We start from the raw sequence: 13,273 nt of genomic DNA on the forward strand, positions 1-13,273 counted from the left end.
ACCTCTGCAAAAACAGTGATTATGTGTGAGTGAGGTGAAAGAGTTGAATGATGATGAAAGTATTTTCTTTTCAGGGATTTTCTTTCTTTTTGGGTCACCCTGCCTCGGTGGGAGACGGCCGACTTGCTAAAAAAAAAAAAAAAATTCATCCAGATCAAACAATGTAATTCTATAACAGAAAAATACTAACAATTATAACAATCATACCATTTGTCTAATTCTATGAAAACTTTTGCCATGAAACTGGAAAGCTTGTTCAAAAAGAACTTTATCTTCCGTGGTCCACTCATCCGGGAAGGGTGTAAAGTTTGCGAGGTCTGCAGTTGCTTTTTCAAGGTCATGTCGATGCCAAAACAACATGCCGAGAGCTTGCTCGGCATTATACCCGTATTTATCTTTTGCTAGCCAGATGTATTGTTCAACTGGAATTGCACAAAACCATAAATTTCAATACAAAATATAATACAAAGGAAATACTTATTTTAGGGTTAAAATCCACATATTAAGCTTTGTCCATATGCTGTTTGTATGTAGTGAAGGTAAGGCAGTAGTAGTGACTGCAATGCATCTTAAAATGTACTGTGCATAGAAAAATTAGATAATATATTTAGTATAAAAAAAATTAATATCTTAAATACTGCATTTATTAATCACAATAACCTTTTTATACAGAAAGTAAAGTAAGAAAGTCACGTAATAAAATTCGGTTATAACAGAAATGAAAGTTATATTATTTTTATGAAATATATATGACACAAAGATACCAAAAGAACCTGACAAACAAATCCAGCCACTTATGGCTCTCCTAATTTTCCCAAAATGTTGAAGTATTGTATAATATACAGACACCCATTGCTGACTCTTAACCCTTAAACGGTCCAAACAGATTGACGTTCAAATTCATAGTGTTCCAAAAGTAGATCTACTTTTTTTTACATATTTTCAAATATAACAAAAAAAATGTAGATAAAAGTTTTTTTTACACGTTTTCAAATGTAAAAAACGTATATATACGTTTGGACCGTTTAAGGGTTAATCAGTAAGCCAATACAATAAGATTATATATTTGCTTACCAACACCATTTGACCCCCTCCCCATGTTCTGGCGCTGCTAACCATCTCCATAAAAAATGTTACAGTGTATTATTCTTGTCTATATAGTGTTTTTCTCTTTAAGTGTATCAAACTTCATTAATATAGTTTTCTATCTTATTAAAAAATATTAATTATTCACACATCATTCATACTACATCCAATGGAGGTGGATGCAGTGGAATAGAGGTGGATACAGTGAAATGTGGGTGGATGCAGTGGAGTGCGAGAAAAGTGGAAAGGGGATTTGGAACAGTTATACAGTACTACTGAGTGTTACCTTCAACCCTAGTGAACTTATTCATGTATCAAAATAATAAATGATGCAATGCAATCTGAAAATGGGAAGAAAAGCATTTCTGAAAAATACCATATAATCTTTCATCCATTATGCCAGTTTATTACTAAGTCACTACATGCAGATTATTTAGAACAGGTTAAAATTATAAAAACTAGTAAATAACCATGTATTCTTCAGAAAATTTCAGGAATATACAAGACAACTTTTACACTTGGAAAATCCTGGAGAGATTGGTCCCAGACCTGCACTACAAAATTATTCCCCCATTAAGCAAGTGGCTTTCTTCACTGAAAGCAGGGACATTTACACTAAAAGATAACTCAATAAGGATAAAGAAGCAAAGACAACACTTTTCCTGATATCTGCAACATTATTACATACACAAGTTTTCCCTTGCCTTATTTCGCAAAAAGTGCATTGCTATTTAACCCTTTGACTGTCGCGGCCGTATATATACGTCTTACGAGGTACTGTGTTTGACGTATATATACTCATAAATTCTAGCGGCTTCAAATCAAGCAGGAGAAAGCTGGTAGGCCCACATGTGAGAGAATGGGTCTGTGTGGTCAGTGTGCACCATATAAAAAAAATCCTGGAGAACGCAGTGCATAATGAGAAAAAAAACTCCGACCGTTTTTTTTAATTAAAATGCCGAATTTGTGGTCTATTTTCATATAGTATTTATGGTTGTATTCTCGTTTTCTTGGTCTCATTTGATAGAATGGAAACCATATTATAGAAATAGAGGTGATTTTGACTGATTTTACTATAAAAAGAACCTAGAAATGGAGGTCAAAGTATGGGAAATGTTTGATTTTTGCCAATGTTCAAAAGTAAACAAATGATGCCATTGTCCAATAAATGTCCAACAAGCAATTCTAATATGCAGTCATGAATGGGTTGATGTTATTTATACAATTATTACAGTATTGCAGTAGTCTGCATAATAGTAAGTGTTCTATTTTTTGTTTGAATAAATTCAAAATAGAAAGCAAGAGTAATATCAGAGGGGCCTGGAGACATGATTGATGAGCAAAGAAAATGTTATTTTAGAGCCAGGAATGTCTGCATTGTTCATTCTGGACCTTATTTTGAAATTGTCATATTTTTTAGTTTTCGTGAAATTGGCCAAATTGCAAATTTCTGACCACATTATTAGGTAGTTGAAATCGGTAAATGGGCAGTTTCTTGTACTCAATCGATAGAAAAAATGGAGTTCTAAAGAAATAGCTATGAGTTTGGGCGACTGGAACAATGGAATTAGCCGAAAATAGGGCTCAAAGTGGGCGAAATCGCCGATTTGTAAACAGCGCCGAGGTTGCTAACTTCACGAGAGCATAATTCCGTCAGTTTTCCATCAAATTTCATTTGTTTGGTGTCATTACAATCGGGAAAAGATTCTCTATCATTTCATAAGAAAAAATAATTTTTTTTTTTAAATTTTGCGACACCAGGAGACACCTCAGGATTGGGGGTTGCGACAGTCAAAGGGTTAAGCCAAAATCGCCAGTTTTACCTATTCAGTACGGCACACACACACACACACACACTCACGGCTCTCCTCGTTGAGCTCCAGCTTTGGTGCCCACACCAGCAAGGCTCTCTCAGGACACTGCTCTGGCCGACGCTCTACAAAAAGAAAATGTCACATCACATTTTTGGACATTCAAGCCTGCATGTCCTAGTCAAGAGAGAAAAAAAACCCATGTATATATATATTTTTAGGCATAGTTCTATTGCTCACTTAATATATGACAAGTGTAAACATGTTATCAGGCTTTCATATGCATTTGAAGGTGAAAAAGGCCATGTTTCACTTTCCAGCGATTTCTGCTTTACAGCGATAGCCCAAAACTTAACCTGCTGTATAAGTGGGGCCCACCTATTGCTCCATGCACTCCATTTATCCAAGTCATCCTACAGAGATTTACAATCATTTTTATTATTTATTGGGCCAAATATTTTTTTTATTTGCATAGTCACAGTTTTTTTATTCCTTCTAGTAAATCATTTATATAAATTAAAAATGCTATTGGGGCACAGATTCTTGTGGCACCCCATCTGTGACATCTTCCCACAGTGATATTTTTCTCTATAACAAAGTTTTAAAATTAAATGCATTTTTCTCAAAGTTTTAAAATAAAATGCATAAAAGCGAAATGCATTTTTCTCTCAAAGTCTCTATTCATTTTACTAATTTATCTTTTGCTACCCCCTAGGCTCTGACATTTCTAAATTAGTTTCTCATGGGAAATTCAAACAAAAGTTTTCTTAAAAAATCTAGATAAATACAAACTGCCCATCCATTCTGCCCTAGAGCAAATTTTTGCAACTTTGTCATAATGGCTTAAAAGAATTTCCAGATCAAAAGTCAAATTGTTGACACTACAATGGCTTTATTCCCTTTTTTACACAACACTTACCAACAGACCCAGCCTACAATTTAAAGAGTCTGCCTTACCATCTTTTGTTTTTCAAACACTGGCATGTGTGCCATCTTCCATGTGTCTGTCAATTTTCCTTGAAGTGAAATAAAAGAAAATTAAAGGGCTAATGCAGCCCTATGGAAGAAAAAGAATAAAGAAAAAGAAAAAGAATAAAGTGGCTAATACATTATATATTTCATACTAATACTCTTTTTTCTGAATTTTTTTAATTCTTTAACCCTTAAACTGTCCAAACGTAGATCTACATTTTCACGCATAGCGCTCTGACCTTATTTTCCCCATAAGAAAGCACGTAAAAAATGTAGATCTACGTTCGGAGCGCTAGCGGTGCAAACGTAGATCTACGTTTGGACAGTTTAAGGGTTAATCACTGCATAACATTCAATTACACTGCATTTATGTTATTATTCAAGTCATTAATGATTTACTTACCAGTAATGAATAAAGAGATACAGTAAACCCCCGGTTTTCGTAATTAATCCGTTCCAGAAGGTTGGCCAAACCCCGAAATGGCCGAAAACCGAAGTAATATTTCCTATAAGAAATACATGTAATGTAAATCCAATTAATCCATTTCAGACACCCAAAAATATTAACAAAAAAATACATTTTGTAGAGAATAACTATAGTTTTACATACAGAAAACAATGAGAAATAAATATAAATGACTAATTTTAATGATAAATGAACATTTATCATTAAAATTAGTCATTTATATTTATTGAAGACTCTTATTGGTGAGTAGTATTTAATTGTAGTCCCAGGTGGACTACATCCCAGTGTATACCTACCGGTTACATACACTGCGGCCTACAGCCATAGTATTACCATCAACATACCACGTTCACCGAGTTTAACCCTTTCAGGGTCCGTCCCGTAGATCTACGGCTTTACGTTCAGGGTCCAAACCGTAGATCTACGCCATGAGCTCAGCTCACTCTGATAAACTGTGAGTGGTACATTTGGGCCTAGATATGAGAGAATACATCTATGTGGTATGTGTGCACAACATAAAACAGATCCTGCAGCACACTGTGTATAATGAGAGAAAAAAAATGAAATCATGATTTTTCGATTAAAACAGCAACTTTGCAGTGTTTTTTCGTATGTTTTTTATAGTTGTATTTGCGATTTCTTGGTCTCATTTGATAGAATGAAAGACATATTACAGAAATAGAGATGATTTTGATTGGTTTTAGCACAGGAAATGGCTTGAAACTGAGCTCAAAGTAGCAGAAATGTTAAATTTTTGCCGATATTCAAGAGTAAACAAACGACCTCACACATCTAATACACGTCAGCTGGTGGGTCTAATATACATTCACAAATATGGTGATGATATTTATACAATTATTACAGTATTGCATAACAGTAAATCTTCTATTTTTTGTTGTGAATAAAAATTCATTATGTGAATAAAAAATCAAAATGGAATTTATTTGTAAAGCCTCAAAACATAACTAATGAACAGAGGAAATGTTAGTTTAGTGCCAGGAATGCCTACATTGTTCATTCTGGACCCTATTTTGAAATTGGAATATTTTGAACTTTGTGTTAAATTGGCCAAATTAACAATTTCCGATCACTTTATTTTGTAGTTGAAACAGTTGACTTGGCGATTTCTTGTGCTCAATCGATAGAATAGAAGTAATACTAGTGAAATAGCTAAGAATTTGGTTGATTGGAATAATGTAATTGGCCTAAAATGGGAGTCAAAGTCGGCAAAATCGCCGATTCGTAAATATCGCTGACACATCAAAATTCGCGAGAGCATAATTTTGTCAATTTTCCACCAAATTTCGTACTTTTTGTTTTATTACCTTCACAAAAAGATTCTCTACGATTTCATAAGAAAAAATAACAAATTTTTTTTTTTAAAATTCTTGGACACTGGTGCGTGACTCCAGATTTGGGCCTTGGACCCTGAAAGGGTTAACCGTTTCTAACAACTACCTTTAGATGCCATCATAAACAAAGGAAGAAGCAATTAATAATTCATGCCGAGAACTGTAAATAAAAGCTTATGTACCAACGGCGGTTACTGGGCCAACGGAGATTCACACAGTTTTCTCTAATGCTGGACCAGAGAAAATGTAATGTTTGCCCTCCACCACATACAAATATTGCATGTTTATATGCTATGTAACATGCTTCTTACATAATTTTGAAGAAAATATCATCGATAGATTAATGAAAATGTCTATATTAACCTAAAATAAGACATTTAATGCGCCCAAGAGTGAGTCACAAACGTATGAGCGGCCCAGGCTCACGCATCTGGTACTAATGATTTCTGAGGGGATGTACGAAACCCGGGGGGAAATTTTGCCGAAAAAAGTACTTGAAATCCGAATTGTATGATTTCCGCACCGAGCGAAAACCAGGGGTCCACTGTACCTGGATATAAAGTATTTTCTATGTAAGGTTAATAGCCTATAAGTTACTAACTTACCGTGGGAAGGCAGCATCGATGGGATCTCTGCTTGGAAAGCCTTCCCAACTCGCATTCCAGTATCTGAAGTTCAAGATTATGATTAAATTACTTACAAAACAATCCTGAAATGAGTCGTCACCTGAAATCTCTACGTACCCCACAGGTAATGAGGTACCAATGGATATCATCTAAATCTCTCACATTCCATTAATGGATATTTTGGATAGGTAAAAGTCACAGTAGTTATGAGTCTTGCCCACACATAAAACTTTTCATTGAGTTGAATACAGTACCACAGCAGAATGTGGTACCTATAATGAAGATATGGTGTAAGGCTGACATATGGAGAAGATGGCTATACAGGGAGAGGAACTTTATTGAGATGTTTCACTTATGAAACAGGCTTCTTAAGTCAATAACTAAAGAAGACAGTTCCACAGCAAACAGTCTCACTAAAGATTCTTTCTGCAAATCATGTATTTCTCCTGGGAGGCACCTGAAACTAAGTACATTACCTAAATAATGAAACTGCAGAAACAAAGGAAACTAATTTTATAATTTAAACATGCTACACAAGGACTAGGAAGAATGTGACTATTTTTTTTATTTATTATCACACTGGCCGATTCCCACCAAGGCAGGGTGGCCCGAAAAAGAAAAACTTTCACTATCATTCACTCCATCACTGTCTTGCCAGAAGGGTGCTTTACACTACAGTTTTTAAACTGCAACATTAACACCCCTCCTTCAGAGTGCAGGCACTGTACTTCCCATCTCCAGGACTCAAGTCCGGCCTGTCGGTTTCCCTGAACCCCTTCATAAATGTTACTTTGCTCACACTCCAACAGCACGTCAAGTATTAAAAACCATTTGTCTCCATTCACTCCTATCAAACACACTCACGCATGCCTGCTGGAAGTCCAAGCCCCTCGCACACAAAACCTCCTTTACCCCCTCCCTCCAACCTTTCCTAGGCCGACCCCTACCCCGCCTTCCTTCCACTACAGACTGATACACTCTTGAAGTTATTCTGTTTCGCTCCATTCTCTCCACATGTCCGAACCACCTCAACAACCCTTCCTCAGCCCTCTGGACAACAGTTTTGGTAATCCCGCACCTCCTCCTAACTTCCAAACTACGAATTCTCTGCATTATATTCACACCACACATTGCTCTCAGACACGACATCTTCACTGCCTCCAGCCTTCTCCTCGCTGCAACATTCATCACCCATGCTTCACACCCATATGAGAGCGTTGGTAAAACTATACTCTCATACATTCCCCTCTTTGCCTCCAAGGACAAAGTTCTTTGTCTCCACAGACTCCTAAGTGCACCACTCACCCTTTTCCCCTCATCAATTCTATGATTCACCTCATCTTTCATAGACCCATCCGCTGACACGTCCACTCCCAAATATCTGAATACATTCACCTCCTCCATACTCTCTCCCTCCAATCTGATATCCAATCTTTCATCACCTAATCTTTTTGTTATCCTCATAACCTTACTCTTTCCTGTATTCACTTTCAATTTTCTTCTTTTGCACACCCTACCAAATTCATCCACCAATCTCTGCAACTTCTCTTCAGAATCTCCCAAGAGCACAGTGTCATCAGCAAAGAGCAACTGTGACAACTCCCACTTTATGTGTGATTCTTTATCTTTTAACTCCACGCCTCTTGCCAAGACCCTCGCATTTACTTCTCTTACAACCCCATCTATAAATATATTAAACAACCATGGTGACATCACACATCCTTGTCTAAGGCCTACTTTTACTGGGAAATAATTTCCCTCTTTCCTACATACTCTAACTTGAGCCTCACTATCCTCGTAAAAACTCTTCACTGCTTTCAGTAACCTACCTCCTACACCATACACCTGCAACATCTGCCACATTGCCCCCCTATCCACCCTGTCATATGCCTTTTCCAAATCCATAAATGCCACAAAGACCTCTTTAGCCTTATCTAAATACTGTTCACTTATATGTTTCACTGTAAACACCTGGTCCACACACCCCCTACCTTTCCTAAAGCCTCCTTGTTCATCTGCTATCCTATTCTCCGTCTTACTCTTAATTCTTTCAATAATAACTCGACCATATACTTTGCCAGGTATACTCAACAGACTTATCCCCCTATAATTTTTGCACTCTCTTTTATCCCCTTTGCCTTTATACAAAGGAACTATGCATGCTCTCTGCCAATCCCTAGGTACCTTACCCTCTTCCATACATTTATTAAATAATTGCACCAACCACTCCAAAACTGTATCCCCACCTGCTTTTAACATTTCTATCTTTATCCCATCAATCCCAGCTGCCTTACCCCCTTTCATTTTACCTACTGCCTCACGAACTTCCCCCACACTCACAACTGGCTCTTCCTCACTCCTACAAGATGTTGTTCCTCCTTGCCCTATACACAAAATCACAGCTTCCCTATCTTCATCAACATTTAACAATTCCTCAAAATATTCCCTCCATCTTCCCAATACCTCTAACTCTCCATTTAATAACTCTCCTCTCCTATTTTTAACTGACAAATCCATTTGTTCTCTAGGCTTTCTTAACTTGTTAATCTCACTCCAAAACTTTTTCTTATTTTCAACAAAATTTGTTGATAACATCTCACCCACTCTCATTTGCTCTCTTTTTACATTGCTTCACCACTCTCTTAACCTCTCTCTTTTTCTCCATATACTCTTCCCTCCTTGCATCACTTCTACTTTGTAAAAACTTCTCATTGCTAACTTTTTCTCCCTTACTACTCTCTTCACATCATCATTCCACCAATCGCTCCTCTTCCCTCCCGCACCCACTTTCCTGTAACCACAAACTTCTGCTGAACACTCTAACACTACATTTTTAAACCTACCCCATACCTCTTCGACCCCATTGCCTATGCTCTCATTAGCCCATCTATCCTCCAATAGCTGTTTATATCTTACCCTAACTGCCTCCTCTTTTAGTTTATAAACCTTCACCTCTCTCTTCCCTGATGCTTCTATTCTCCTTGTATCCCATCTACCTTTTACTCTCAGTGTAGCTACAACTAGAAAGTGATCTGATATATCTGTGGCCCCTCTATAAACATGTACATCCTGAAGTCTACTTAACAGTCTTTTATCTACCAATACATAATCCAACAAACTACTGTCATTTCGCCCTACATCATATCTTGTATACTTATTTATCCTCTTTTTCTTAAAATATGTATTACCTATAACTAAACCCCTTTCTATACAAAGTTCAATCAAAGGGCTCCCATTATCATTTACACCTGGCACCCCAAACTTACCTACCACACCCTCTCTAAAAGTTTCTCCTACTTTAGCATTCAGGTCCCCTACCACAATTACTCTCTCACTTGGTTCAAAGGCTCCTATACATTCACTTAACATCTCCCAAAATCTCTCTCTCTCCTCTGCATTCCTCTCTTCTCCAGGTGCATACACGCTTATTATGACCCACTTCTCGCATCCAACCTTTACTTTAATCCACATAATTCTTGAATTTACACATTCATATTCTCGTTTCTCCTTCCATAACTGATCATTCAACATTACTGCTACCCCTTCCTTTGCTCTAACTCTCTCAGATACTCCAGATTTAATCCCATTTATTTCCCCCCACCGAAACTCCCCTACCCCCTTCAGCTTTGTTTCGCTTAGGGCCAGGACATCCAACTTCTTTTCATTCATAACATCAGCAATCATCTGTTTCTTGTCATCCGCACTACATCCACGCACATTTAAGCATCCCAGTTTTATAAAGTTTTTCTTCTTCTCTTTTTTAGTAAATGTCTACAGAAGAAGGGGTTACTAGCCCATTGCTCCCGGCATTTTAGTCGCCTCATACGACACGCATGGCTTACGGAGGAAAGATTCTTTTCCACTTCCCCATGGACAATAGAAGAAATAAAGAGGAACAAGAGCTATTTAGAAAAAGGAGAAAAACCTAGATGTATGTATATATATATGCATATGCGTGTCTGTGAAGTGTGACCAAAGTGTAAGTAGGAGTAGCAAGATATCCCTGTTATCTAGCGTGTTTATGAGACAGAAAAAGAAACCAGCAATCCTACCATCATGCAAAACAGTTACAGGTTTCTGTTTCACAGTCATCTGGCAGGACGGTAGTACTTCCCTGGGTGGTTGCTGTCTACCAACCTACTATATATATTAATTTACTATATATATTAATATTCAGACTATTAACCCAGCATAACGCAAGTACTGCTAGGTGAACAGGGGCTACAGGTGTCAAGAAACATGTCCATATCTATCACCTCTTGGATCAAATCTAGGTCCTCCATATGCAAGCCAAAAGCACTACCACTTGAGTGAGGAGTCCTGTGAAACCTGCCTAGTATGGGTCAATAGGCCTACTACACTGCTCCTCTATTCTCATGCTCAAATAAAATAAACCTTACTAATTAGGTTTGTTAAGGTATTGTAGAAAAAAAAAGGACATTGTTATTCGGAGAATTAACCTGGAGAGTTAGCAATCCAAGATAACTCAATAAAGCCACTATGGCATTCAATGACAACAAACTGCAGCTATTCCACTACATAAACCTGGAATGGAGTATAAAACAAACTCATACCACACAATCAAGCAGAAGAGTAATGTGAAGGACTTACCTGGAGTTTACCTGGAGAGAGTTCCGGGGGTCAACGCCCCCGCGGCCCGGTCTGTGACCAGGCCTCCTGGTGGATCAGAGCCTGATCAACCAGGCTGTTGCTGCTGGCTGCACGCAAACCAACGTACGAGCCACAGCCCGGCTGGTCAGGAACCGACTTTAGGTGCTTGTCCAGTGCCAGCTTGAAGACTGCCAGGAGTCTGTTGGTAATCCCCCTTATGTATGCTGGGAGGCAGTTGAACAGTCTCGGGCCCCTGACACTTATTGTATGGTCTCTTAACGTGCTAGTGACACCCCTGCTTTTCATTGGGGGGATGTTGCATCGTCTGCCAAGTCTTTTGCTTTCGTAGTGAGTGATTTTCGTGTGCAAGTTCGGTACTAGTCCCCACTTAGTGAGTGATAATGTCAGATCTTACATTCGATGATCACAACAGTGTTACCATCACACTCATAAGGAAAATGATAGGTTGGATAACTAGAACCTGTAAAACAACATATATCAAAGTAAAAGGACACAAGTGCAACTAATGTGATATTTTGTTGTGGCAACGTTTCGCTCTCCAGGAGCTTTGTCAAGCCGTAACGGCTTGGCAAAGCTCCTGGAGAGCGAAACGTTGCCACAATAAAATGTCACATTAGTTGCACTTGTGTCCTTTTACTTTACATATTGTTGGTAATTCTACTAACTTTATTACAACATACATCAAGCCAATGATGATACTCTTAAGTTAAAAGTTCTCTCTAGACTGCAATACTGCTGTATGGTAACAGCAGCTTTTAATTAAAGGCAGGAAAAAACTGTAGATCTGGAGACTTGAGAACCTTCACTGCCTGTATAAATTTAATCAAGCACCAAAATACTGGGAACACCTGAAAATCCCTTGAATGGTACTCTTTACTTACACCTTTAAAATTCTGGAGAGATTGGTCCCATATTGCATCCTACAAAAACAGAGGCTCAACTGAGGGTACAATATACTCCCAATAAAAAGTAAGGGTACAAAAAGTACACTAAGAAACTGCTCAATACATGTCTAGGGACCAAGATTATCAGTGCCTTCCTTTCATTAATAAGGGAAATCACTAATACACCCATAGCTGTCACCAATAAACAATCTGACAAACTCCTCAAATCAGTTTTTGATCGGGCAGGCTGTGGCACCTACGTCAGGCTATGTGCACCAACAGCCTGACTTATTAGGCTGATTGATCAGGCTGTCAACCAGGAAGCCTGGTCTTGGACTGGGCCATGAGGATGGTGACAACTGGAATTATTTAGAGGTAGTCTATAGGTAGTTATGTCTGGCTTATTTCCACTGGGATCCTTTTATCCTCTTCCTCAGGATGTAATTCACAATGGTCACCTAACACCCAGGAACCTACTTATTGTTAGGTGGACGAAGAGTAAGGTATAGAGAAACATGCCCAGCGTTTCCATGAGTTCTTGGATCAAACCCAATGACTAGGATAAATCTTCCTCATTCATCACCCTTATATGGTTGATAATAATAATGTTATATGCAAACATTGTAGAAATATATAACAGCAGTTTGTAAAAGCATCTGTAAATTTAACCTAAATAAAGCTTAATTAATATATTAATAAAGTTAACATAAAGGAATTTACTTTAAAGCTAAATCTACATAATATAATACATATGAATACTACTAATCATCTGTGTGCCCTCATGACCACAGTAAAAAAAATCTAATATATGTTATGTATTATTATTATTATAATCAAGGGGGAAGCGCTAAACCCGGAGGATTATACAGCGCCTGGGGGGGGGGGGATGTGGATGGCATTCAGGCTTAATTCGGGGAACTGGAGCACAGATCCAATTCCCTAAATCAAGAGTCCCTCACCAACATCAAGGAACCTTCCTTGAGGGGCTATATGTTATGTAACAATTGCCTAAAAAATTTCCTTCTCCCTTACTAACTTGAGATCAGCATCCATCGTCATCACTTACTCAGAACTTAAAAACCTGATCATTAACAATGCCCTGTACTTCACACATTATTCGTGAAAGCACAGTCTTGAATAAATCACAAAATTTGCGGCCTAAAGACAAACTTTATAGACTTACCCCCATCTTTCTCAGCGTCGTCGCAGTGAGCAGAGACGTGGCCATTGCTTGGACTCGGTCCTGTAGATTTCTTATCCTCTTTCGTCTCGCCGCTGTTCCTGTTACTTGCTGTCACCATCTTGTACGACTTATCTCTGTCCTTCCTAGAAGTACAGATACTAGCTAGGTGATCTTAGCAAACCTCTGCTTTGAGACGACACCCGAGAAGCTCAAGATGCACCCATCCGCCTCCTCGATTGCTGGTACGTAAACAAACAATTG

At 38.1% G+C, this 13,273-nt stretch overlaps 1 protein-coding gene across 3 annotated transcripts in view; it reads right to left on the reverse strand.

The window, feature by feature from the left end:
• The window catches only part of LOC128701439 (REST corepressor 1), a 90,157-nt gene extending 76,884 nt beyond the window's left edge, over window positions 1–13,273 (reverse strand). Inside the window, exons 1-4 of one of the 3 annotated variants that reach the window (XR_011394020.1) lie at window positions 13,013–13,273; window positions 6,293–6,355; window positions 2,948–3,022; window positions 208–422 (exon numbers count right to left, since the gene is read on the reverse strand). Coding sequence is in view for 1 of the 3 variants with exons in the window: in XM_070100317.1 (XP_069956418.1) it covers window positions 208–422; window positions 2,948–3,022; window positions 6,293–6,355; window positions 13,013–13,130 (471 nt within the window). In the remaining 2 variants the exon portion in view is untranslated. The remainder of the gene's footprint in view (window positions 1–207; window positions 423–2,947; window positions 3,023–6,292; window positions 6,356–13,012) is intronic. The other 2 variants (XM_070100317.1, XR_011394021.1) reach the window with 2 other exon arrangements.

This window comes from Cherax quadricarinatus, chromosome 72 (genome assembly GCF_038502225.1).
Source record: "Cherax quadricarinatus isolate ZL_2023a chromosome 72, ASM3850222v1, whole genome shotgun sequence".
NCBI classification, from domain to species: Eukaryota; Metazoa; Arthropoda; class Malacostraca; order Decapoda; family Parastacidae; genus Cherax; species Cherax quadricarinatus.